Below are 27,882 nucleotides of genomic sequence, written 5' to 3' on the forward strand. Positions count from 1 at the left end.
GACTCCTGAGTGACATTCCCAATGTAGTGGTTAGAGTGTCAGATTAGGATCCGGGAGACCCAGGTTTGAATTCCCACTCTGCCAGGGAAGCTCACTGGGTGACCTTGAATCAGTCCAACACTCTCAGCCATTGGATTTTGAAACTGGCTTCTTGGTTGTTTTTTTTAAATGTTTTATTCTGTTTGAATGTTCTTGTGAACTGCCCTGAGCCCTCTTGCAGGGGAGGGTGGGTTATAAATATAATGTAATAAAATATATATAACCTACCTCACAAGGCTGTTGTTGGGTTAACACTGTAGGAGAGGAGAACAATGCAACTTGCTTCCCCCCATCTTCTTCCCCAGGGAGAAAATGAAGGTATAAATAAAAATTTTAAAAGCAGGGTTTCCCATCTGGAATTACAGCCTACTGTGTTTGATAAACAGAGGACAGAGCCACAGCATAGCTTCCTTTCCTTTATGCCTTAGGTATATGGATTGTTACACATGATTAAAACACGGGATTTGCAGTCAGTGGATGCCAGGCAAAAGAATCATGGAGGACACGTCTATCCATGGTGACTAAAGGGAATCTCCACATTCATAGGCAGTCAGTCTCTGAATGCTGGTACCACAGGAGGCAACATCAGGGTCAAGGCCTCTACCTCTGTGCCATGTTGTTGGACCTCCAGAGGGACGGTGGCTCAGTGGGTAGAGCATCTGCTTGGGAAGCAGAAGGTCCCAGGTTCAATCTCCGGCATCTCCAACTAAAAAAGGGTCCAGGCAAGTAGGTGTGAAAAACCTCAGCTTGAGAACCTGGAGAGCCGCTGCCAGTCTGAGTAGACAATACTGACTTTGATGGACCAAGGGTCTGATTCAGTATAAGGCAGCTTCATATGTTCATGAACAGATAAGTCATTGCGTGAGACATAGGGTTGCCAGCCTCCTGGTGGTGGCTGGAGATCTACTATTGTAATCTCCAGGTGGCAGATAGCAGCTAACCTGGAAAAAGTGGCTGCTTTGAAGGGCGGGCTGTACGGCTTTTTAAGATGCTGAGGTCCCTCCGTTCCTCAAACCCCACCCTCCTCAGACCCCAGCCCCAAAATCTCCAGGTATTTATTTCCCAATCTGGAGCTGGTACCAGGTGGGCAGCTGTGTTGGTCTGAAGCAGTAGAACAAAGTAAGAGTCAAGTATCAACTTTAAGACCAAAGAAGTTTTATTCAGAATGTAAGCTTTTGTGTGCTCTAAGCACACTTCATCAGACAGTAGGTTGGAATGGCAAGCAGTCCTAAATATAGGGGAAATGGGCAGTGAATCAGCATGCAAAATCATGGAAATGTCCCTTAGCAGATTAAAAGAATCACAAGCCAGGGCCTAGCGACTGCCAGCCTATGTCGACTGGGCTAAAACAAGGCCCCAGCTTGTGATTCTTTTAATCTGCTAACGGACATTTCCATGATTTCGCATGCTGATTCACTGCCCACTTTCCCTATATTTAGGACTGCTTGCCATTCCATCCTACTGTCTGATGAAGTGTGCTTAGAGCACACGAAAGCTGACATTCTGAATAAACCTTTGTTGGTCTTAAAGGTGCAATTCGACTCTGCTTTGTTCTGGAGATGGCACTCTTTGGGATACGGGACCCCTGGTTCAATCCTGCAGGGCTCTTCTAAGTATCTTAGGTCCTTCTTCCCCTCTTCTCTGTTTATCCCCTTCCCAAACAGCTGGCTGATAAGGTGTTGCTAGGCGGGGAGCGCCTGACGCCAGCAATACACACCTGCGAAGAGCCCTCCTTTCTTTCTGCGGGCTTCCCCGGGGAAGGAGGAGCGAAGGCGGACTCTAGAGGGCAGCTGGCATCGGGGTTGGTCTATCCTTCCCTCCCCTGGGCGGGGAAGCAAGAGGCGGCCCCAAGCGTCCACTGCTGGCGTGCGGCGCTACTAGGAGCCTCTTGAACCGGGAGGTGCAGCGAGCCTGGGAAGCCACGTCGGTGTTTCCTCTGGCAAGGCGCGGCTGGCTTGGGCGATGACCGACACGCTGCTGCCTTCGGGCTGCCGGGCGGCGGAGCAGCCGCGGGACTGCTACTTCCGAAAGGTGAGCGCGCGTCCCTCCCAACCAGCCTCTGCGCTTTGCGAACAGCTGCTGGCGCCCGCGGGCTTGGAAGGAAGGGTGCGTGTGGCGGGCTAATTGTATTAGCTCAGGGGGGATGAAAGCGCGCCGGCGGGTGCAGACAGAGGGGATGCGGTTAATTTGGGGCTTTGGGGGTGGGCGAGACGAGGCGATGATGATTGCGTATGTGTGCCGTCAAGTCGTTTCCGACAGATTGGCTGTGATCACACATGCTAAATAATGCAGTTCCAATCCACTTTCAATGCACTTTCCAACTGGATATTACTTGTGTGAACTGGCAAAATTCAGTTTAAAACTGCACTGAAAGTGGATTGAAACTGCATTATTTTAGCGTGTGTGATTGCAGCCAAATTAAGAGTCCTCGTGCATGAGCCTCCTCATTTTAGCAGCTGTTCTTAGCTCTTGCAAACGGAAGGCTCCTGTGTTTGAGTCCAGTCATCTCATGTTGGGAGGGTCGTCTTCTTTTCTGCTGCCTTCCACTTTTCCTAGTTTTATTGTCTTTTCCAGTGACTCTTGCAGTCTCGTGATGTGACCAAAGCATAATAGCCTCAGTTTATCTATTTTAGCTTCTAGGGAGGGAGAGTTCAGGCTTGATTTGTTCTGAAACCCACTTGTTAGAGGATGACTGCAAGTCTAAATCTCTCTCTTTTTTTAAAAATATTTTCTTGATTTGCTGATGGGTTTATTCATAATCTCCCCTGCGCAAGGAGCTTTGGATGCATAAATGCTAAAAAATAGTATTTATTTTGCTCCCCCCAGCCTGTCCACATTGCTCTGGTTTTAACTGTTGTTTTTATACTGTTTTTAGAACGTTGTGATCCCCCCAAGCCCATCCTTGCAAAAGGGCGGACTATAAATTGCCTAAAGTAAAATAAATGGCTAGCAATCGGTATGAGGGCTGTAGACATTTTGCCAGTAAGGGACTGCAATCCTTGTAACTACCATTCTACAGGCTGTGTGCCTGTGGTCATCTTTTAGAGTGGCTGCCTTGTTTCCTTTTGGGGGGCGCCTGTGCCTTTATTCTATCTGGTTTTCATAGAAGTTCAACAGAAGCAGTCCCCTCCTCCCAGCTCTTTATATGGAGGGCAGCTGTAATGTTTGGTCCTGCCCTACAACTATTGAAGAGCCACCCAAGAGCATTATCGGAAGGGGGGGGGTGAAAAGACACAGTGTTCCCTCTAAACTGAGTTAGTGTAAGCTAGTTCACAGGTTTTTAGCCTCTGGCTCACATATTTTTGCCTTACCTCAGGAAGGATGGCCCCAGAGCACACTAATTTATGCAGTAGCTCACAACTTTAATGCCAGTAGCTCACAAAGTAGAATTTTTGCTCACAAGCACAGGTTAGACTAGAGAGAGCTTTGGGAGACAGTAATCTAAATGTGTATGTGAAATGCTTATCAATTCATGCTTGGCTCATGGGAGACCCCCCTTAGGGTTTTTAAGGCAAGAGAAGAACAAAGGCGGTTTGCTATTGTCTGTTTCTGTGAAACAACCCAGATTTTCTTGGTGGTCTCCAATTCAAGCGAGAAAAAGGGTTGGCCCTGCTTCGCTTCTGAGAGCTGATAAAATCAGGCTAGCCTGGGCCATGTAGGTCATAGCAATAGAGTATTTACCAGATGAAAACAATAAGAATTCCTTGTTTTTCATTGGGGGGGGGACATGTACAGCAAGGATATAAACAGCCTGCTTCTGTGATGCTTGATTGGCTGGTGTGCAGGATTGGATCTGCATGTTTTTTGAGGGGAGGCAAAATTAAAAAATGACACCCCCTTATGGGCCCATAGAATAAAATGGACTCCATACCCAAGCGCCCGCTCTGCCGCGCCCCCCCCAGATTTGGCCCTGCTGGTGTGCCTCATTATTCTGAAGTTTGATGCTAGCAGCTTCTATCATTCAAAATTTCTTTAGTACTCCCGTGTGCTGCTTTTAGGGCAAAAAAAAAATCCTATGTCAGCAGTGAAATCAGAACTATACCACTTACATTAAATCAACCCCCCCCACACACATTCTTACAGGGTTTACTGGGGTGAGTGTTATTTGTGCTAATTCCAATGTGTTTATTTATAGTCTATCTTTTGCTCTGAGATAGATGGCAACTAAAAACAATGCAGTAAGAACCGTGGAATGCAGTGCAAACAACGAAATCGGAGGATGTTCTAAAAACACAGACAGTAAAGCAAGGGTTGTGAGACTGGAGAACAATGCAGTGGAACGTTATATGGCATGCAGTAACATCAGGTTGCAGCCTTAAATGCTGTTTTTTTTTTTAAAGGCACACTTTTTTTCAGTGCAATTGGCTGTTGAGTTTGTACGCAAGGGTCCCAGACACTAAAATGGTGGAAACTCATTATGCACTGGAATGTGTGGGGTCCTGTCATGAAGTTAAAAAGGCTGCTGTTTACAGCTGCCCCAAAGCATGCAGCTTGATCGGTGCTCTTTGGCATTAGCTACTGATTTGAGTACCTGCCAGCAACTGGTGTGCATCATCAGAAAGCAGGTAAACAGACTGAATGGTACAGCTTGTTCCTTTTGCCTGCTGCAGCAATCCTTACAGTCCATGCAAGCCCTGGCCTTTGTCTCCTAAAGGTAAAGAGAGTTTTCCCCTTGCAGTAGCCTGAGTTGGGAGGATTTCCAGAAATCAATTAAAAGAAGATGATATTGGATTTATATCCCACTCTATACTCTGAATCTCATGGTCACAATCTCCTTTACCTCCCCCCCACACACACATAACAGACATCCTGTGAGGTGGGTGGGGATGAGAGAGCTCTTGAAGCAGCTGTCCTTTCAAGGACAACTCCTATGAAAGCTATAGCTGACCCAAGGCCATTCCAGCAGGTGCAAGTGGAGGAGTGGGGAATCAAACCTGGTTCTCCCAGATAAGAGTCCGCACACTTAACCACTACACCAAACTGGCAAAGAAAAGTTTGCACATTGCTGAACTGCTCCCAAGTGGGTGGTTCTGTGCACTTTAATAAGATATTTTCTTTTTAAGGAAGCTGTTTTGAATATTGTATCTTGCACTTCCGGCTGTCATGCAGTGATTTTCATAAAGAACGCTCCCTAGGTGAAGTCTCGTGACACCTTTTAAAAAGATGAACAGAGTTGTTGTGACACAAGCTTCCATGGAAGATGGTGTCAACGATACTTCTGTTTATGTGCCATATGGATCAGTTACAACTGCAGAAAAGTTGACAAACTTCATCTCGGAATGTTCTCTTGGTTTCCGATGAATCATCCAACCAGGTCTGAAACTGAATTAACTTTTAAAAAGTTAAATACAAATAAGAAAGGAAACTGACGGTGTTGGACTTAGTAAAATTCTTCTAAAGGAAATGTGATCGGCCCTGTAGATTACAGTGCAGCATTTTCAGCCTGCTATGCGTTTGACAATAGTCTCTAGCCCCAGGTGAGTACTTAAAGATTGGCGAACCTCTCCCTGTGGATTGCATTACACAGGTTAAATTTAGGGCACTTCTGAAACTCTGGCAGCTCATTTGTGCGTTCCTGCCATCAACAGGTTTCAACAGGTGCCTCATCAGAATGTTATGCAAGCTCAGCTGTACATGCCTGACTGAATTCTCGGTGCAGCTATAGGATTACTGTATAATGTAACACCCACCTAAATCTGTGTAGCTAAGTGAATAGTTTTCATTTTAAATACTGGAAGAAATACAGTGCATTGCAGAATGTAAAGTTTCAGTACTCTCCTTCCCCTTCACCCCACTCATTGCCATTGCAACTTATTGTTATCTTGGCGATTATGGTAGTATATTTCATGCCCTTAGTTGAATACATAATTTCCTCCCAAATGAGCTGGGGACATCCAATTTCCTTCTCCAGTATCTTCTGCTGGGAAGACCATGCAGCTGGGAAGGTTCTTTTTGAGTTTTAAGGTAGTTCCAGAAAGGTTTCCTATGTAGAAAAATAGTGACTACATTCGGTGGTCAGACATGTTAATGTTTATTCATGTGTTTATGTTGGGATGTTCTGATTGGTGGTGGCTTCCCAATGTGTGTATAACTTGGTGGTTTCATTCCAATTAGGTGACCAAACTGGAGCAGCTTTATTTTTTGTTCTCAGGAGTATCCACACAATATCATTCTCTAGTCATCCACTTTATGGGACTTTCCTCTGCTTTGCTTCATTCTTTCCTGAAAGTCTGCAGTCAAAACAGGTTTGCAGGCTGCTAGGATGGGAACGTGGGCACTTCTGAATCACCTGCCCACCCTGGCACCATTTGCATGCCGTTTGGGTCGGAAGGTGGGCACTTCTGAACTCTTGCACCAGTCCCATAGCTAAGCAGGGGCCCAATGGGAGGGGGCCTTCACCCCCATCCCAGGGCTGCCCCTCTCCCTCCCCCCTCTTAATGATTTCAATTGTGCAGGAGAAGCCACTGTGCCTTACATACTATTTAAAAGGTCCAAAAATCAGCCAATCATTGAGCTCTAAATCATGCAGAAAGGGTGGCAGGAGCACTCACCAGCCTCCTGCACAATTTAAAGACCCCCATCTCACTGTGACCCCCATCCTGCAGCCCCTAGCTACAGGGCTGCCTTGCACACAGGTGCAGTTCAGCAGTTTTATAGGAATGGGAACTGAGGTGATGGTTCAAAGCTCTTGCTCAACTGTGGACATCTGCCAGGTGATCCTTGGGTCCATCACAAAGGGAGAAAAGCAGAATATAAATAAAACGTTAAAAGCATTCCGCCCCCCTGCACCACCAGAGAGTTTTTATTATTTATTTGTTTATGCTTTGTTATTGTTTCATCGTTTGATAGTGATGAAACAACTAGGAATTTAGAAAAAACACAGAAGCCAGCAAAAAACTCTCTGGGGGCACAAGAAGTCGGGGGAGTATAGCTCAGTGTGTGGATGCTCTGTTGTCACTGAAGATTACTGTGGTGTCAATGACTGCACCGTGGGGAATAATTGCCTTATGGAAGCAACCTCTGATGTTCATATGAGCCTTGCACAGAAGATTGTTGTATACGTGGATTGTAATTATGGTGACCGGCCCCGGCCCTGTTCGACTTGTGTAATGTTTAGTATACATTGTATGTGCTGGCTTTTCCCAAAATGAGCTGCCAGCTTCCACCACAAAAGCCCATAAGCCTATATGCACAATAGGTTGTTTGCACAGAAATCTGTGCAGGTAGACCCATCTGCAAACGTTCTGTTGTGAACGTAACTATTGGTTGGGGCTTGGCCCTGAAATGTATTTATTTACTTAATTTATACCCCACTTTGATCCACACTGGAGAACCAAAGTGGCTTATAACATTTTATCCCCCTTCTCCATTTTATCCTCATAACAACCCTTGAGGTAGGTTAGTATATAACTAGCCCAGCGTCATCCAGTGAGCTTTCATGGTAGAATGAGGAGTTGAATCTGGTTTGACCTGAATTTACAGTTACTTCTTCTATAGGGAAGACCATTTGCACAGTTCTATGTTCTCTTTCCTACATGGAAGCAGGGTTTTGTTCCGGCTGGCTTGGCATCAAAGGGTGTGGCCTAATATGCAAATGAATTTCTGCTGGGCTTTCTCTACCAAAAAGCCCAGTGTGAAACAACGCTGATGTGGGGAGGGGGGGTTGTAGTTTAATATGCAAATACTTTCCTGGTGGGCTTTTTCTACTAAAAGCCCTGCATGGAAGTGCTTTTTCTCTTTGCAATGTGCCTCATTTTTGAGGCTATTCTAACTGATGTTGTGAAGTCTTCAGAGTCTTCAAAGAGAGACTGGATACTTTAAACTAAACATAATGCTGTTTATAGTGCAACCCAAAAGAATGGTGTTCTTGTTGTGTAGCAGCTAAAAGCAATTTTGGCATCTTAAGACCACAATTTCAATGTGTCATTCTTTTCTACATTTTGGAATGCTCTCCCATATTATAAACTCCCTACAAATAGAAAAGCTGCACATAGAACTTTTTTGTTATTTTTAGTTTTCTATTGAAAAGCAATTTCTTTTCATGGGAAGGAACGTGCAGTGCTGGAATTTGTCGCCTGAAGTGGTATAGTCCATTCCGTTCCTTCATTACCATCTCATTTGCCTTCCTGTGCATGACTCACACCGGAGAGTATCTCCAAACCCATTTTGAAGCCCTCTTAATAATGCCATTCTAAGCAGAATGACACCCTTACAGCTCATTGACTTCAAAGGATTGTATTATTAGTGTCTGAAAAGCTTTTTCACCCCTTTTCTGTAACCTCTTACAAGAAGTCCAAAACCTAACACTATTTAAGTAAGCAAACTTACCATCTCTTTGTATAGTAGACTGCTTGATCCAGGCGGCTAATTTATTTCCTTACCACTTCTGAACCTTATTTACTACCTGGGAATTTGCTTTTGTTCTGGCCTGTTCCCTGTCAAGGGCTACAAGATTCCCCATCACCACCTTTCTTTGAAAGGACTTAAACAATGGACACTGTAGGGAAGATCCTTTGCATTGACTGAGCTGCTACATCAAATCGGAGCTTCTTCCAAGAGCTTCTTTGCTCAATAACAAAGATAACCTAGTTAAAAGAGGTTCATCCCAAGTCAATTACGTTCTGAGGTTGTGTAGACAGAAAGGAGAGGTGAGGGGAGAAAATTGGGTTGGTTGAACACAGTAGTATTTGGTGCCTTAATGCCTGAAGAACTCAAAAGTTTGCACTCTGTATTGTATTGTACAGGTCGGTCTTAACTTACATGGCTTTGGTTTTGGAGGGTTGCTTTGGACCAATGAAGGTTCTTGGGACTTGTTTCTAACGTGTCTTAATATGTCTTTATTTGTCTGGCTGTTATTTCTGAAATAGTTTCAGTCCAGTAGCATGAATATCTGATGAAAGGAGTTAAAAAAACTGTCTTTAAAAATATACAAAAAATATAAAAACTGATTAAAGGAGTTTTGACTCTTGAAAGCTCATACCGTGAAAATCTTGGTCTGTAAAGTGCTACTGGGCTAGAATCTAGTTATTTCTGGATTTTTTTTTTTTTTTACCATAGCATATATTTGCATTGTTTTCATTTTATGTCAGGGCAGGGCATGGAGTGTGAAATGGGTATAGATTTCTGGCTAAATGCAGTTTTTGAAAATCTATGGGAGACAGACCTGCTGGATTTGATCAAAAAGCCATCTAGTATCCTCTTGGCAACTGTGATGGATCTGATGCTTTGGGGAAGCCCACAAGCAAACTAAGAAAGTGGCAGTAATCTCTTAATCTCTTGTCTCCAAGAATTCCCCAGTGATATACTGCCTTTGAACATGGAGGCTTTTAGCCACTGTGGCTAATAGACTTTAATGGACAGACTCAAGTTTTTGGTCTTATTTTAAAACTATCTAACCTACCGTCTGTCACCTTGCAATTACTGCATTCTGTAAACGATGGGTCAGATACAGAATTACTGTACAGTTATGGCATTGCCTTCCCTAAACTGTAGGCTGTTCTGCTAATAGTGGAATGGCAGCCATAATAGACCAGCTTTACCTGAGCTTGTCATGGCTTGAAGCTAAGCTGGGTTGGCCAGAGTTAGTGCCTGGATGGGAGACCATCCAGGGGTTGCTATGCAGAGGAAGGCAATGGCAAACTACCTCTGCCAGTGTCTTGCCTGGAATGCCCTGTGCATAGGAGTCTTCATGAATCGGTTTTGACTGGAGGGCACATTCAGTGGGGCTGGAAAGCACATTCATTAGTGCTTGGGGGGAGGAGAACAGTGGGAGGGCTTCTAGTGTCCTGGACCTCCTCATGGCATCTGGTTTTTTTGACCACTGTGTGACATAGAGTGTTGGACTGGCTGGGCCATTGACCTTGATCCAACATGGCTCCTCTTAATGTTCTTAAGGCTTTTCGTTAGTGAAACAGAACCTTTATAGAGCCCAATTAACAATTAGGCCAAGTAGGAACTGGTCTATGGGCCCCCATGTCTTTAGGGGCCCTGGGCCAACTTTCTCCCCCGGTTTCCCCCCTGCTTGCATCCCTCCCAGCCTGTGTGCGCAGCCAGCAACTGAGCTGCTCTTTGCCCAACTTGTCTGGAGCGACTGCTGTTGGCGTTGTCACCAAGTTTGCCTCTCTCTGCCTCTCCCCTGCAGCTTAGTAAAAGGGGCTTTTAAGAAGGTGACTGCAGGCTGCAGCAAGGGCCATGGGCTGTGGGGTGGGCGCTCAGACTCTGAGATAATTGGTGAGGGGGGCCCCAAGATTTTGACTGCCTAGGGATCTCCACAGGGTTTAATCTGGCACTGTCTTTACTCTTTATATCCAGCCTTTTGTATTGTCGGCTTCACTGTTAGGGTCAGATCTAAAAAAGTATATTTCACTGTGTGTCACAGACTCACAGAAAAGAAGTACATTATGTCCTGAGTGTGATCTAAGCAAAAGGTAAGACAGAGAACTTCTGGTTCCTCTCAGCCATGGTCAACTTTGGATACTAGTCAAAGGAGTACCAAAATATTAATCACGGATATGGCACAGTGGTTCCAGTAAGGCACAGAAATGCGCTTTATGGCAAGTGGGATAACAGTGTGTCTGCAGCTGTCTTACTTCTTGAATGTTTTTAAAACTTCCTTATGACTGAACAAGCTATATATGTAGATGGAAGATACTGTTCAAGAGAATGAAAGCTGCTGTTAAAATCTTTTGTGACCAATCTTCATGTGGATGTTTATGTGCACCTGGGTAGGAAACAAATCCCCACATTATTAAAACACAGCACAGCAGGGTAAGAAAACAGGCTTTGGCTCCAATTCTGTTTGACTTTCTTATTTGTATAGTTCAGTTGAAACTGCTAGTGAGTGATTTTTGTTAATTCTTTTGTTAGTGTGGATTAGATATTAAGGCATACTTATGCCCAGATAGGTCCCAGCATTCATTCTCTTGGTACATTTACTTAAGGAAATTGGGGGGGGGGGGACTGTGTTTAAATCACAAGAATTATATTTTTAAAGAAGTGTTGTAAAGGGAAATGTATATATGTTAGAATAATGCTTGCTTTTACTACATCCTTTGCCTTTGAGCTTTGAGGGAAGAGGAGATTTACTGGAATCACTTTCCAAGGTTTTTTTTTTTAATGGTTTAATGCTTCTTTAATTTGTGATGGGGGAGCTCAGGGAGAGATTGCTGACGAAAATAAAACCTTAGGTCAGAAAGAAAAGCTGCTTAGTTTGTTTACAGTTCAGAGGCAACATTTTTTCTGATGAGTTGGGTGTGGAATTTGGAATGCAAATTCCAGATCATTCTGGGACTTGGAAGAGTCATCACCACCTAGCCTGAGTTGGATCATCTATTTAAAAAAATAAGGAAGTGAAATACTGGTCTACCACAGAAGTGAACAACTGGCATCACAAACAAATTGGGATGAGCTAGAATGCCCTTGGCTCACGTTTTCCCTCCCCTTCTCTGCCATGCAGAGCTTGAATGGAACAGTTTGCAGTGCTGGATTAAACCCTGTGGAGGCCCCTAGGCAGTCGAAATCTTGGGGGGGCCCTTGCAAATTATCTTCGAGTGGAAGCACCTGCCCCCACCCCCCATGGTCCCTGCTGAAGCCTGCAGGCTCCTTCTCAGGAGCCCCTTTGACAACATTGCAGGGGAGAGGCAGAGAGAGGCAAACTTGGCGAAAACACCAGCAGCAGCTGCACCAGGCAAGTTGGGCAAAGAGCAGCTCAGTTGCTGGCTTTGTGTGCAGACTCCAAGGGCTGCAAGCAGGGGGAAAAGCTGGCCTGGGGCCCCTAAAGGCATGGGGGCTCCTAGGGAGCTGCCAACTTGGCCTAATTGCTAATCCGGCCGTGTCAGTTTGTCATGTCCAGATTGAACAAAGGAATACTGTGGTTTGTTCCATAACCTGCAAACCGGGATTCTGAACCATGGTTTAACCTTGACTTGGAGGTAACAATGTCTCACAGGTTAGTTATTTTGTCCGGTTTGATATTGTAATGCTGCAGCCCTCATATGACAAGGGAAAGGAGGCAGAAGGTGGTATGCAAGCCTGAGAGCCAGTGTGGTGTAGTGATTAAAGCAGGGGTCTCCCAACATAGAGCCTGTAGCTGCCATGACACCTGTAGACTAGGGTTGCTAGGTCCGACTCGGAATATCTGGGGACTTTGGGGTGGACCCAGTAGCAAGGGTGCGATAAGCATGATTGAATTCTGAAGGGAGCTCTGGCAATCACATTTAAAGGGACCACATGCCTTTTAAATTCCTTCTCTCCATTTGGAAATCATGAAGGATAGAGGCACCTTCCTTTGGGGCTCATAGAATTGGATCCCTGGTCCAATCTTTTTGAAATTTGGGGGAGTACTTTGGGGAGAGGCACCAGATCCTATGCTGAAAATTTGGTTTAAAAAGCACCCCCAAAGCCCCAGATATCCATGGATCCATTTTCCATTATACCTTATAGGAATTGTCTCCATGGAGAATACTGGAATGCCCAGCAGACATCTCCTTCCTCCTCCACTTTCTGATAACCTGAAGGGGAGGGAGGGCCTCCAAATCAGGGGATCCCCTGCCCCCAGCTGGGGATTGGCAACCCTACTGTAACACCTTTTTCTGGCACCTACCAGGTGATTTAAGGAATTGGGTGGAGCCAGCTAGGACTTTTGCCTAACTGAGTTTCTGACTGATTGCTAGCGATTTGATTGACTGTGCAGATTTTTTTTAAATGTTGCTTTGGCAACAGCTGCCACCACAGCCCAAGAAGCAAGTTAAGATGTGGCAACTGTTTTAGGGTTGCCAGGTCCCAGTGGGGGTTCCCCCAGTTTCAGGGGCTCCTCCCTGTCACAGACCAGGTGGCCGGGGGGGACCCCTCCCTTAAATGGGGATGTCACATGACATGCCCTCCAAATTCCCCCATTGGATAACCCTAAATTATTTTGTGGCTGGCTCTGCCTCCTGTAGCAGCTATTCTGTGGCAGTCATTTTATTGCTGTGCCCAGCATCTTGTGTTAGAATTCCAAATGTGCTCTCAGGTTGAAAAAGGTTGCAGACTCTTGGGTTAGACTAGGGCCTGACAGATACAGGTTTGAATCCTCACTCTGTCATGGAAGCTTGCTTGGTGACCTTGGACTGGTCGTATGCTCTGAGCCTAACCAACCTCACAGGATTGTTGTGAGAACAAACATGGCAGAGAAGAGAACAATGCACGCTACTTTGGGTCCTCACTGGAGTGAAAGGCAGTAAATGAAGTAAATAAATAAATGAGGCCTACGAAGCTTATTCTATTGCAAACAAATGTTGGTTTGCATATACATGTACAGCTGTACATCTAGTTGTTTACATGCGCCAAATTTGTATGCAAAATACAAATATCAGCCCTGTTCAGACAATGTGGTGACCTCACATATCCGGGGGATCTATGTATGATTGTCTGATTCCTAGTTAGGGTTGCCAAGTCTAATTCAAGAAATATCTGGGGACTTTGGGGGTGGAGCCAGGAGACTTGGGGTGGAGCCAGGAGACATTAGGGGTGGAGCCAAGATCAAGGATGTGACAAGCATAATTGAACTCCAAAGGGAATTCTGGCCATCACATTGAAAGGGAAGGCACACCTTTTCAATTCCTTCATTCCATAGGAAATAATGAAGGATAGGAGCACCTTCTTTTGGGGCTCATAGAATTGGACCCCATGGTCCAATCTTTTTGAAACTTGGGTGGTATTTTGGGGAGAGGCACTAGATGCTATACTGAAAATTTGGTGCCTCTACCCCCAAAAAACAGCCCCCCCAGAGTCCCAGATACCCGCAGATCAATTCTCCATGATTTTCTATGGGAATAAATCTCCATAGGGAATAATAGAGTTCCCAGCAGACATTTCCCTCCCCCCCCCCCCCCCCGCTTTCTGACGACCCTGAAGCGGGGGAAGGGTCTCCAAACCGGGGGATCCCCTGCCCCCACCTGGGGATTGGCAACCCTATTCCTAGTACATATTAACATAGTATCTGAAAGGGGCTGTAGATAGGGAAATGCAAGGGGGGGCGCTATACTTGCAGGGAGGGAATCCCATCTCCTTCCTCTTTCTCACCAGGCCCAGTGTGGACCTTGGGTTCCCCTGCAGCCGCTAGGCCCACTGCCCCCCCCCCCCCCCACTCAGTGGCTCAGTCTGAGCTGCTTCAGGCAGGCTTGCCATTGCTGAGGCCTCCTAATCTCTCCTCCCTCTCAGGTCCAATGGGACTCATTTTTTTCTGTCAATTTTCTGTCATGGTTTGCACTGCAGCTGGCACCATGCTCCTGGGCTGCACTGCCACCAGGCCCAAGAAGGCGTCTGGCTACACCACCACCACTGAAGCCATCACGGCTTTCTTGTACCACCAGCGAACACTGGAGGTGTGTGCATTTTCTGTGCTTACATAGAGAGCACTATTTTACTTTTGGGGGAATTCCTCTTCCCATATAGTTTTTTAAATATTTAAGATTTGTCTGCAAACCTTAGAATCATAGAATCCTAGATTCTATGATTCTAAGGTTTGCAGAAAAATCTTAAATATTTAAATATATTTTTAAATATTAATGATTTTTCTGCAAACCTTGTGCATGCCTGGAATTTCCAGAAAAATCTTTTTAGATTGTTATCCTGAGCTGCAGATTTGAAGATGGTGGCCACGCATGGCCAATAGTTTGTAGATAACAGAGAATAAGATTCGAATTGTTGAAACAATAGCACCCTTGTGGTTAACTTTATTTTGGTTGGGTGGCTGTCAAAATCTTTTCTTTGTAAATGACAATAAGGAAATAATGTCTTATCCCCTAGTTGAGTACACTGTAAAAACCTTTGTTCATAAGTTGTTGCTAAGATCTCTGGGTTTTGCATTTTTTTAATAGGGTGTGTCTCAAGCATATTTAGGGTTACCAGGTCCAATTCACAAAATATCTGTGGACTTTGGGGCTGGAGCCAGGTGATTTTGGTGGTGGTGTCAGGAGAAAGGTTGTGATAAGCATGACTAAACTTCGAAGGGAGTTCTAGCCATCACATTTAAAGGGACTCTCTCGGCTTGACTTCGCGAACGAAGATTTAAGAAGGGTGCAGTAGTCCACGTCTGCTGCAGGCTCGCTGGTGGCTGACAAGACCAATGCGGGACAGGCAGATCCGGCCACAGTGGCTGCAGGGAAAAGTCTGATTTGGGGTTGGTGCTGTAACAGTGCGATTCTTCCTCAATCTCCTTTTGTCCTCAAGACCAGCTATGCGTACGTTCTCAAAGGAAGAGACAGCCTGGTGGATGGTGTGCCTCCATGCTTTGCGATCTGAGGCTAGGTCAGACCACTGGTGATGGTTGATGCGACAGGTGCCAAGGGATTTCTTCAAGGAGTCCTTGTACCTCTTCTTTGGTGCCCCTCTATTTCGATGGCCGGTGGAAAGTTCACCATACAGAGCAATCTTGGGAAGGCGGTGGTTTTCCATCCTAGAAATATGCCCTGCCCAGCGCAGCTGCGTCTTCAACAGCAGTGCTTCGATGCTTGTAACCTCCGCCCTCTTGAGGACTTCAGTGTTGGTCACAAAGTCACTCCAGTAGATGTTGAGGATGGTGCGAAGGCAGCGCTGATGAAAGCGCTCAAGGAGTCGCAGGTGATGACGGTATAAAACCCACGATTCGGAGCCGTAGATGAGGGTTGTCATCACAACCGCTTTGTAAACATTGATCTTTGTGCCTTTTTTCAGATGCTTGTTGCTCCACACTCTTTTGTGCAGTCAGCCAAATGCACGATTTGCCTTTGCCAGCCTGTTGTCAATCTCCTTGTCGATCTTGGCATCTGAGGAGATGATGCACCCCAGGTAGCTGAACTGCTGGACTGTCTTCAGAACTGATTCATCCACAGTGATGCAGGGTAAAGGGACTACGCACCTTTTAAACACCTTCCTTCTATTAGAAATAATGGAGGATGGAGGCATCTTCTTTTGGGACCCATAGAATTGGACCCCCTGCTTCAATCTTTTTGAAACTTGGGGGGTATTTTGAGGAGAGGCACCAGATCCTATGCTGAAAATTTGATGCCTCTAGCTCAAAAAACAGGGTTCTCCCAAGCCCCAGATATCCACTGATTCTCCATTATAACCCTATGGGAACTGGTCTGCCCCCCCCCCTTCTGATAACCCTGAAGCGGGGGGAGAGCCTCCAGACTGGGAGATCACCTGCTCCCAACTGGGGATTGACAACCCTAATTTTGTTCCCCGATTTTATAAGTCTTAGATCATAAGTCTGAAATAGAACTGTCTTGTGGCAGTTCACTAACTGGGGCTTGATTTGTGCCAGGATAACCAGGACATTGTCCCAGAATAGGTATAGCCATTCAGACTCTTCAGAAAAAGATCTTGGCAATGGACCAATCGCTTATCAATCAAATATTTTCAAAACATTAGTTTTTTAAAAAAGAGGTACTTTTAATCCATCCTAATGTATCCATTATGTAATGTAATCCATCCTAATGTATTACATAAATTAATGTATTAACTGGTTTTTAAGGTTAATTTAATGTATATTAATGTAATGTAAGGGTTTATTAATGTACTGTTGTTTTTCGTTGTTGTTAGCCGCCCTGAGCCTGCTTGGCGGGGGAGGGCGGGATATAAATAAAATTTTACTTTACTTACTTTACTTTACTAATGTTAATTCTTAAAACAAATTAGTTACCATTACTGTAACACAATCCAATTAACTTTTTTTTTAAGTGGCCCATTCTAACATTTAATAAAGGTGGGTAAGGTTTCTATAAATATGAGTTAACCTGTGAACTGATCTTTTCTTAACCTTTCTCTGGGAATGTCACAGTCAGACTAGATGCTTAAAATTTAAAAAAATAAAATGGAAATAAACAGCAAGTATTTAAAAACACCCTGAAGTCAGTTTTTAAGGGAAGCTATTTTAAATAGGCAGCAGGTAAATTATCTGGGTAGTTGCGGTGATAGCAGCTAGGAGAAATTGGCAACCCTAAATGGCAGACAGTAGAACACAGGCAGAGAGGGCACAGGGCAGCATTTGGCAGCCATTGAAGGCAGTCTGCCAAAACCTAAGAACATACAAAGAGCCCTGCTGGATCAGACCAATAATCCATCTAGTCCAGCAGCCTGTCTCACACAGTGGCCTACTGGTTCCTTTGGAGGACCAACAACAGGGAATACAGGCATCCTCCCTTCCTCCTCCTCCCTCTCTCTCAAATGCACGCTATAGAAAAATCACACTTCCCTCTTACACAGCTTCGTACTGCAAATGTAAAGCAGAGCTCTTTTTTTAAGCAGGAACAAACAGGAATGGAGTTTTGGCTGGCTTAGTGTCATGGGGTGTGGCCTAATATGCAAATTAGTTTCTGCTGGGCTTTTTCTACAAAAAATCCCTGTGTGGAACAATGGTGACATCAGGGGGTGTGGCCTAATATACAAATAAGTTTCTGATGAGCTTTTTCTACAAAAAAAGCCCTGATGAAAAGCAATAGCAAAACCCAGAAGAACCGGTTAGTACTTGACACATGAAGCAAATGGCACTTCCCATGTTTATATGAAGCCTAAAAAAGTTCTTCCCAGGATATCAGAGGATGCAATAACTGGTGGAAATGTAGGGCATTGAAACCTATTGGTGCATTCCTCTAGTGGTGAGATGAGCCCTGGTTGGTGAAACTGCCTCTCGCACTGCTTGCTGACCCCTTCCCTCCCTATGGTTTCCAGTCTCCAGGTGAGGCCTGGAAATCTCCTGCTTTGACACCTGATCTCCAGCTGGCAGAGATCATCTCCCCTGGAGAACATGGCTGCTATGGAGGGTGGACTCTATGGCATTGTACATGTTAAAGCCCCTCCCCTCCCCAAACCCCACCCTATTTCTTCTGCCCTTGTCAAACTGCATCTGCAGGGTGTTGGAATGCAGAGAGTTAATAACTTTCCCCAATTATTTCCAGAGGGGAGGAGATGGAGAATTATTGAATTCTAATGAGGTGCAACAACTGTCAGTTAAAACAAAAACACAACCTGAATGTATTTGGTTCAATTTAGGTTCGTTAATATGGAAATGAACATCTTTATTGACTGCTAAAAGTACTGTTAAAAGCCTGTCTTTCCCCTTCTCTTTAAGTATCAATGCTTAAAGCAGCCCTTAGAGACAATATTCAATTGGGGGGATATAGTTAAGCCTTTCCCCTTTGAATTCCCACTTTGTTAACCCTTTCCTCCTCGCTTTCCTGCTTTTGTGATGACATTTTGCATTCCAGTTGCAGAACTCCAGCAAGGTTGCCTGAAATTCTTGGCAGTCCAGCAAGAAACAGCAAAACCAATTTACCCTTTAACTGTGGGGAAGTGTTTGCTTCCCTTCTTCCTTTCATATTTGGCAGGGTTGTGGGGGGGGGGGGGAGACTCTGTGCTTCCTGGCCTCATCAATGATTATACAAGGAAGGTCAGTTTTAAGATCTCTTAACGCAATGCCTTTAAACTTTTAAATACAGCAGGAAGGAAGCACATGCAAAAGGCAAATTGTAAGAGTCTGCTTCTGTTTGCACATGATCACTCTGGATCCCAAGCTTTTTAACGATTGGGTCACCAATAGGATTACCCTCCCTTCTTCGAACTCCCAGCTTGTTTCAATCCATGACAGACCCGAAGGGGCAAGGGGATTAAACCATTTGCCAGAGATAACTTGGAGGGGATTCTTAAACAGGCCTGGTTAATCCTTGGGAGGGAAGATCTGCTGAGTTGGGCCACCTTGCAGCCATCACAAATATTTTTGAGTTTTACAGTGCCGTTTTAAGCAGAGTTGCACTTTTCTAAGCTCGTTGGCTTCAATGGATTCAGAACGATCTAGCTGCTTAGGACTTGTGGCAGCTGTTTGGGCCCACTTAAAAGAGGGGTGAAATGTTTGTTTTTATAGCTTGTTCTGCTTGTGACCATAGGTAACCTCAGCATTACTTAACCCAGAATGCTTCCACTGAATGCAAGAACAAATTCCCTTGCTGGATGGGGCCAAGGTCTCTCTGGTGTAGCAGCCAGCCAGACATGTCTATTTCCTCTTAGTCTTTTTTGCCACTTTTAGCCCTGACCACTAAATGGAACCTCCACGTTCAGAGGCGGTCTACCTCTAATTTGGAATTTCCATTTAGCAATCACACCAAATTGATGGATTTATCCTCTGTGAGTTAGGGGAGGGAGTAATTTAAACCTGTGGCCGTCATTGCATTTTGTGGTAGTAAATTGCATTTCCTTTTGTTGCTCTTTACCGCCAATCAGTTTCACTGGGCCATGAGATTTCTAGTATGGTGGAAATCCTCCAGAGGAAAGGTAGGCAAAGAAGTTATTGCAATGCTTATGTGTACAAAGGTTTCCTTGGAAGTATTTACTGTATCAGCCGTTTGTTTGCGCTGGTGGAGGTACCAGAGTTGTGCATTGGGGTGGAGCTGAAAGTCTCATTTTTGCCTCTGAGGCACACCCAGTTTCAGCTCTGCATCACCTTCTTACGATTTAACGTTTGTTTCGGCTTATCGGTTGGAATGCCTCATGGCCTGTGGCAATATTAAATGCAAACAATTCATCTGGTGAGCGGTTGAGTAATTGGGACGTGGCATTATATTACATTTGCATCAGTTCATTTCTCTTTTTTAAAAAATCTGATTCTACCGATGATTTAAAGGTGAGACTTCATGCAACTGGATGAAAGCATCAGACTTCTGCTTTCTGGGACTATGACATACAAGTTTGCTCTATTTGATAACAGCTTTATGGTTCATCACTGTTTATTTTTTAGATTGGTACATTGGCAGGGCTATTTTATTGTCTGTAATCAGATTGTACTGTTAGCTGTTAGAGAGCACTGGCCAAGAAGCAGTCTATAAATCTGAGTAGCAGATCCTTACAAACTAACAGTATCCCTAGGTGAAATCCATTTTGGGCAGGAGCTCATAGGAGCGGAGCTCAGGAACCTGTAAATTTTATTGTGCTTACTTTCTCTCCCCTCATCCCTGCCAAATACTTGCTTTTGGGCTCCTTTGTTCAAACCCCTTGTGAGAAAAACCCCTTGTAAGAATTTTGCTGAAAGATTTGACAACCTTTGTAATATTTCCCCCCCACACACAAAAAAAAATAGGGATATAACCAAAACACAGAAAGCAGACAGATGGAAATCTTCCTCATGCCACTGTGGCCACATAGGAGAAAGTTATTTAAAAAGTATGATACTAAGGTTTTATTAATGACAATTCTAATTCATGAAGCATTTTAAGGTAGATGCTGATCTGATATAATTTAGTAAACCTTCCGGTGATGTCAGGGGTGTGTGGCATATGCAAATGAATCATGCTAATGAGCTCTGGCACCTCTTTTTCTACAAAATTACCTCTAGTGAAATCAGATGCACAGCCTCACTTCTTGAAGATCCATGAAGCCTATTTGTTTGTATGCATTTCTTCTATATCTGTCTATTACAGTGAACGTAGTAGAACTTGTATTACTAACTTGGACAACTGAAGTGTGTTGCCCATCTCCAAATGTGGACACAGCTGATAGAGTTGCCAACCTCCAGGTGGGGTCTGGTGGTCTCCAGGAATTGTAACTGATCTCTAGACTACAAGGATTATTTCTCCTGGAGGGTGAAGCATTATACCACGCTGAGATCCTTTCCTTCCCAAGGCTCTGGCCCCCAAATCTCTGTGCAGTGAATAAGCCCGTGTGAATGCAGTTCTTCTTTGTTTAATGTTTTGGACATCCCTCCCCCACTGCCCCAGGCACTGGGAAAACCTGTTAGTGCAAGATTTCAGTATCATTTCCACTAATCGGTAGTTGACCAAGAAAGTTCTTGCTTTGTCACCAGTGCTGGATTGAACCCCGTGGAGACCCCAAGGCAGTCAGAATCTCAGGGGGCCCTTGGAAATTATCTCAGAGTGCCTGTGCCACCACCTGCGGCCCCCACTGCAGCATGCAGGCTCCTCCTCAAAAGTCCCCTTGACAAAACTGCAGGGGAGAGGTAGAGAGAGGCAACCTTGGCCATGCCACCAACAGCAGCTGCACCAGGCAAGTCAGACAAAGAGCAGCTGGCTTTGTGTGCAGGCTGGGAGGGCTGCAAGCAGGGGGAAAACTGGGGGGGGGGGAGCTGACTTGGGGCCCCTAAAGACGTGGGGACCCATAGACCAGTACCTACTTGGCCCAATTGCTAATCTGGCCCTGTTTGGCACTGGCAGCCCTGCTTAGATGTTACTTAATGGTAGCCAGCCTGATAAAGACAAACTGCTCATGAGGTGACAGAACTGTTCCAGAGTCAGGTTATGGCTTCAGGTGGAAAACTGTATCGCTGAATGTTTTCCCCACATAATAACAGTCTCCACACAGATGGATAACTACTGGTAGGTGTCAGGGAGAAAGGCACTAGTTTTAGCTCTTTTTCTTGCCATTCTAATTTTCTGTGTATCTCCCCCACCCCTGGTCCATGAAGGAATGTTCATATATCAAATCCCCCACTTGTATTATGAAGTAATACAATATAGGATAGCATAGACAGCAGCTTCAAGAGGGGATTGGATAAAGATATGAAGCAGGGGTCCATCAGTGGCTATTAGCCAGAGCATATTGTTGCCTCTGTCTGGGGCAAGTGATGCTCTGTATTCTTGGTGCTTGGGAGGGGCAGCAGTGTGAGGGCTTTTAGTGTCCTAACCCCACTGATGGACTTCCTGATGGCACCTGTGTTTTTTTGGCCACTGTGTGACACAGAGTGTTGGACTGGATGGGCCATTGGCCTGATTCAACATGGCTTCTCTTATGTTCTTAGGATGGGCCTTATAATGTGATGAGTCATCCCCGTTTAATGGATGACAGATTTGAGCAGTTTGAATGCAATTTGAAAGCAATATCTCCTGTGCGTTGTGCTAGAAAATGTTGATTCTTCTTGGGGACAGATCAGAGGGCCAAGGAACAAGAGTGTCCAAGTATATAAGGTATAGCCTGGATTAGATGTTACCTTCTCCCCAAGATGTAGGGGGGGTCAGAAAAACATTCTTAGGACTTACTTGAGTTGAGATTTCTTCCCTGGAAACAAAGACAGAAATAGGTTCACAGATTTGAATTTCAGGTCTTGTTTGTAGTTGGTTTCAGAGTGAAACGCATCCGTAACTGGAGATAAATGAATAGTGATATGTTACTCAGGCTGTTTGGCAAAACAGAATGCTTCCTGGAGAATATAACTACTCGAGTAGCGGAGCTGCTGTACAGGCTGAAGTGTGGCAAAAGGTCTTATTCTTATAAGTATGGATGAGCCATAGCTGCATAGCAGGACATCTACGTTGTATGCAGAAGGTCCTAGGTTCATCTCCAGGTAAACAACCATGTAGCAGTTCCTGGTGAGTTGATGCTGATGGTGCTTGGCTAGACAGAATAGTGGCCTCATTCATTGGAAACAGTGGCCTCACTCACTCATTTTAACTTTTCTGTGTAGTGATAATGATAACTGAGCTCCTTATCCAACCATGAGAGGGAACTCCTCCTCAGTTTTATCTGTAGCTACCGAAATGGAAGTGGTTATGTGCTAGTGAAATAGCACCAGAATGCTTCCTGACTTTCTTTGCGAAACTGCAACCCAAATTCTAGCAAGACTGTTACAAAGTCCTGGCTAGGTAAACAAAATGTCGATGAAATACGTATATAGGGGAGGGACGGTGGCTCAGTTGTAGAGCATCTGCTTGGTAAACAGGTCCCAGGTTCAATCCCTGGCATCTCCAATTAAAAGGGTCCAGGCAAGTAGGCGTGAAAAACCTTAGCTTGAGACCCTGGAGAGCTGCTGCCAGTCTGAGTAGACCGTACTGATTTTGATGGACTGAGGGTCTGATAAGACAGCTTCATATGTTCATACCCTATGCCCCTGGGGAGTCCCATATAGGCAGTTCAGTTCTCAAACATCCTGATATCCAGGGCTGGAAAAAAAATGCTTTGAATTCCTCATTGCCAGCATCAATTCTTTTGAAGTACATCTTCTGGACAAACATGTAAAAAAACCTAGGTGCTGGCATAAGATGTACAGACTCTGGAGGCAAGAGTCTTGTAGCATTTTAAAGACTATTAGATTTATTGTGACAGGAACTTTTGTAAAACTAGAGTTGACTTCCTCAGATGCATGAATTATGACCTCAGTTGCCAAATATATATGCATAATAATAATGGCCAAGGAAAAAATAGTAAACAGTAGGTCAAGAGGCAATAAAAAAGCAAGAGGTACAGTCTGTGACATTTCAGTCAAGTCCCAATTGTATACAAGATAAACACAGGGATCGTTAATAGTGGCAGTAATGGATATTAGATTAGGTGGACCCATCTGCATGACTTGTAGTGTTATAAATGACAACAGAGATTCTATAATTAGGCATCAAAATATTTAACGTAGCGTTCTGGATCCTGAAGCACTTTGAGACGGTGTGCTCCTAATCAGAGGACAGCTTAAAGATGATGGCATCGATCCTGTCTGCCACATAGGGAAAGCCCAAATCTCACATTTCTCTCTGTTCCTATGGCCCCCTTCCAACCCCCAGAAAGCATCCTTACTGATCATGGGCTGGAGGAAGAAGCAGATGAAATCGACCTCTTTCCTCAGCAGTTACTTTAGCACAAGAGGATGGGAGGAACGATTTCACCTTTTTGTGCTGTTCTTTCAGACTGCACCCATGAGCCTAGAAATGATCTTTCCATGGGTTGGGAGGGGCTACAATAACAGGGAGGAATGCAGGAAATCTTTGGCTGCGCACACATGCTAAATAATGCCGTTTCAATCTACTTTCAATGTACTTTAAACTGGATTTTGCCAGTTCACCCAATAAAATTCAGTTGGAAAGTGCATTGAAAGTGGATTGAAAGTGGGAGGGATGGTGGCTCAGTGGTAGAGCATCTGCTTGGTAAGCAGAAGGTCCCAAGTTCAATCCCTGGAATCTCCAACTAAAAAGAGTCCAGGCAAATAGGCATGAAAAACCTCAGCTTGAGACCCTGGAGAGCTGCTGCCAGTCTGAGTAGACAATACTGACTTTGATGGACCAAGGGTCTGATTCAGTATAAGGCAGCTTCATATGTTCATGTTCATTATTTAGTATGTGTGATCACAACCTCTTATGAATGGAGTCATATCTGTGTTCATCATACTACGGTAATTTCCTTCTTTAAAAGAATGGTGCAATACATAACTAGAATTATAGTAATTTGTAGACTAGTTATAAATAGTAGAAGAGTAATTCATGGTACCTTTCAGAGGTTAAGGTTGTAGGACATGCTGGATGTCTCTCCAGAATTAGGGGCTGTGGGTTTTTAAAAATATATATATACTTTATTTTAATTTAACTTTGAACATAAACCAATACATTCAACCAGGTCTTTTTTTGTAGCAGGAACTCCTTTGCATATCAGGCCACACACCCCTGATGTAGCCAATCCTCCTGGAGTTTACAGTAGACCCTGTACTAAGAGCCCTGTAAGCTCTTGGAGTATTGGCTACATCAGGGGTGTGTGGACTAAAATGCAAAGGAGTTCCTGTTACAAAAAAAAAGCCCTGTATTCAACGTATATAGAGCTGCAGGACTTTGAGAATCAGCTCCATCCACTTAAAAGATGTTTTGGCCATTTGCTAAATAATGTGTCTCTGTATTCTAGGGATGCAACCCTCTAGCAGAGACGGGTCGGAGCAAACTGCAAAATCAAAGAGCCGTCCTGAATCAACAGATATTGAAGGCGGTGAGGATGAGAGCTGGCGCTGAAAACCTTCTCCGGTATGTTCCCACGATTTCCCTTCTCCTCTCTCTGGGGCAACAAAATGCAGCCTTTGTTCTTTCGAACAGGAGCAGCCGCCAATTCTCAGACAGCTGTCCAATTGCTCCCATATGTTGCTGAGCTAGTGGTAGAGGGAAATGTTGTGCAAAGTGTTACGTAATTTTTTTTCATGTTCCATCTCTCAGAAACACGTTTGTCCTCTGTGTCTTGCACACGCTTTTATTTGGAGGCAGTATAAGTTCTGATTCCCAAAATGTCTTTATTTAGAAGGCTTAGACAGGAAACTAATGCACAGTTTTAAAAGTGGAAAATAGAAATGTTCTTGGAAAAGAATAGCAACTGGAAAGGATATATGCTATGTTGTAGATGTCTACATATTTCATCTGGGTTTCAAAGCCAGCCATTTTTTAAAGTAGACTTTGGTTTCTCTCTTCTCATTCCACAAAGGCATAATATGTACCTCTTGCCCAACAGGGAGGTTTTAAAGAAAAGCAGTGAGATGGTTGTGTACATTCATTACCACCAGGGCTTTTCTTGTAGCAGGAACTCCTTTACATATTAAGTCACACAGCCCTGATGTAGCCAATCCTCCAAGAGCTTACAGGGCTCTTCTTACAGGGCCTACTGCAAGCTCTGGAAGGATTGGTTACATCAAAAGTGTGTGGCCTAATATGCAAAGGAGTTCCTGCTAAAAAAAACCCCTGATTATCACTTTTCTAACAAAAGCTTCTGATGCCACACCCTGGCAAAAGAACTTGTGGCAGAGTATATTCTAGGGGCTTCCCGTGCTAGCTGCCAGAGTTCTGTTTCTGGTTGCCACCACAGACCTTATTTCTAAACTGCTGATGTAGTGTTAGACTTGGCCTCTATGGTAATTGTGTCACTCAGACTGTGATGGAATTAGAACTTGTACCCCTAGAGAAGGGCTATGGCTCAGTGGTAGAGCACTTGCTTTGCTTGGAGAAGATCCTAGATTCAATTCCTAGCATCTCCATTTCCAGGATGTCTTTTCTGTGCCTCGCACCTTGGAGAGCCAGTGTTGTTCAGAACTAGACCAGCAGTCTGACTCTGTATAAGCTAGTTTCATATATTTATGTCTCCTAATTATTTTGTCTACCTTAACTAAAATATATATCCAGGTGTTTGGCCCTCTGTTACTGTCTGAAAACCACTCTGCATTCCTTCTTGGTAACAGACCAAGTCAGTTCTGGAAGAAGAGTTTTCATATCAGTTCTTAAGTGAGGAAAAATCTTAGAAATGTAGGGAATGCCAGTAAGGGGGCTTTGAAGGCTCCATGTACAATAAATGGACTGTTCTCAGACACTCACAAAGGTGTGCATCATTTTCTTTTGCCAGTGCAACAACAAACAACAAAACAAGAGAGCAGGTGCTTTTGGAACTGAGTTACGTGAACTCGGACCTGCAGATCCTGAAGGAAGAGTTGGAAGGACTGAACATCTCGGTTGAAGTCTATCAGAATACTGAGTAAGTGGGAAAGATGAGACGCGGCCTTATTGATCCACTGTCTGTCTGCCTCCTGGAAAGAAAAGGCCAAGAGAAAAATGCATCTCTAGATGAACTAAAGTGCTAGAAAAGGAGTAGAGAGCAATGACTGCTGAAAAAAGTTCACTCTGGCTGTTGATTAGATAGGGGATTTGCCTTTCTCTTTGGGAAACGCTTTAATAATAATTAATTCTGCTACTTTATCCCCAGAAATACCTTCTAGGAGGTGGTTTGAATGGGGAGCAATGCAGGAAGCAAAGGCCAAAGTCTTCCTTCATATTCATTTGTTCAAAGCCAGCAGACAAAACAGAGAGCTGGTTTGTGCTGGAACATTTAATGCCAGGCCTCAGGCAAATGTAAACATCTCAGGTAAAATGTAAATCTCATTCAGCATTCAGTAGTGTTCCTTTGTCCAATAAATACATCTCCCCCCCCCCCCCCCCCGAGAACAAATTCTGAATTGGTTTCTCTGAAACTCTTGTTCTGAACACAAGCAGGTGAGGTAAAATGGCCACAGTTCATGGCCAGAGGGTTTGTGTGGAGTTGGCTAAATGTGCCACTTACCTTCCACTACTGAATGACAATCAAAGGGTGGATGTGGTGCCTCTGGTTAATGGAATGACTGTTTGGTGATGGTCCAGTACCAGACACAATGTCTGAAGAATGGCTAGCAGTCTCTAGCAGGGCTGCTAATCTCAGGTGGGACCTGGAGATCTCCAGACTAAGGATGGGCATAAACTGGGAAAAAGGAGGTTCTCCCCGGTTCGTGGTTTGTGAGTTCCCATGAACCAGTTCGGACCTCCCCTGGTTCACAAACCAGTTCAGTTTGTGAGGTTCATAGATCTTCCCTCCCTCCTTTCTGCTGATGGTGGCTCCTCAAGGCCTGAAGAATGGGAAGGGGTTAGGGGGAGATCTTGCAAAAGGCATTTAAAGGGAACGTTCCCTTTAAATGGCTTTTGCGAGCCATTTTCAGCGATCTCTTTCACTCCCCCTCAGTTCAAAGCAGGGGTGGGGAGCGAGAGGGATCACTGAAATGGTTTGCATTCATTTCAGCCTGCTCAGCTTGGAAGCGGAAGGGAGCGAAAGGGATTGCTGAAATGGCTTTCTATAGGGCACCCTTTAAATGGCTTTGGCAAGCCATTTCAGCAAACTTTGCTTTGTAATTTGGTTTGTTCCCATCCCTACTCTGGACAACAGAGATCAATCTCCCTTGCAGAAAATGGCTGCTTCAGAGAGCGGACTCTATGGCATTATAGCCTACTGAAGTCCCTCCCCTTCCCAACCTGGAGTTGGCAACACTAGTGTCCAGCAAGGACAGATCATTGGCTAGCCAGCTCCCGATCTCCAGTTACAGTATTTTTACAATAAAACCTTAGGCCCTCTCCACCAGGTCGCTTGCTAAGAAAGGAAAGAACCTATTGAAAAAGCAAATAACTCACACTGAGAGGAAGAAATGCCGGAAACAATATAGAATAGCAGCTAAACAGTCATTACGTAACAGCTGGAGACTGTGGAGTAAAATAATTGGCCCTTCACACATCAATACCTTCCAAGTGCACTCTTAGTAGCTTAGTCTTTAAACAAAACATGGCATGTCGCACAGGT

The 27,882-nt window shown here is 44.5% G+C and overlaps 1 protein-coding gene across 1 annotated transcript in view; it reads left to right on the forward strand.

Annotated features, from left to right (window-relative positions):
• The first annotated feature begins 1,802 nt into the window (after positions 1 to 1,802).
• The window catches only part of RHPN2 (rhophilin Rho GTPase binding protein 2), a 58,392-nt gene continuing 32,312 nt past the window's right edge, over positions 1,803 to 27,882 (forward strand). Inside the window, exons 1-3 of the mRNA XM_060254119.1 lie at positions 1,803 to 2,070; positions 24,658 to 24,773; positions 26,131 to 26,259. Coding sequence (XP_060110102.1) covers positions 2,002 to 2,070; positions 24,658 to 24,773; positions 26,131 to 26,259 — 314 coding nt within the window. The 5' untranslated portion in view covers positions 1,803 to 2,001. The remainder of the gene's footprint in view (positions 2,071 to 24,657; positions 24,774 to 26,130; positions 26,260 to 27,882) is intronic.

The sequence above is a fragment of the Heteronotia binoei genome, chromosome 14 (assembly GCF_032191835.1).
Source record: "Heteronotia binoei isolate CCM8104 ecotype False Entrance Well chromosome 14, APGP_CSIRO_Hbin_v1, whole genome shotgun sequence".
Taxonomy (NCBI): domain Eukaryota; kingdom Metazoa; phylum Chordata; class Lepidosauria; order Squamata; family Gekkonidae; genus Heteronotia; species Heteronotia binoei.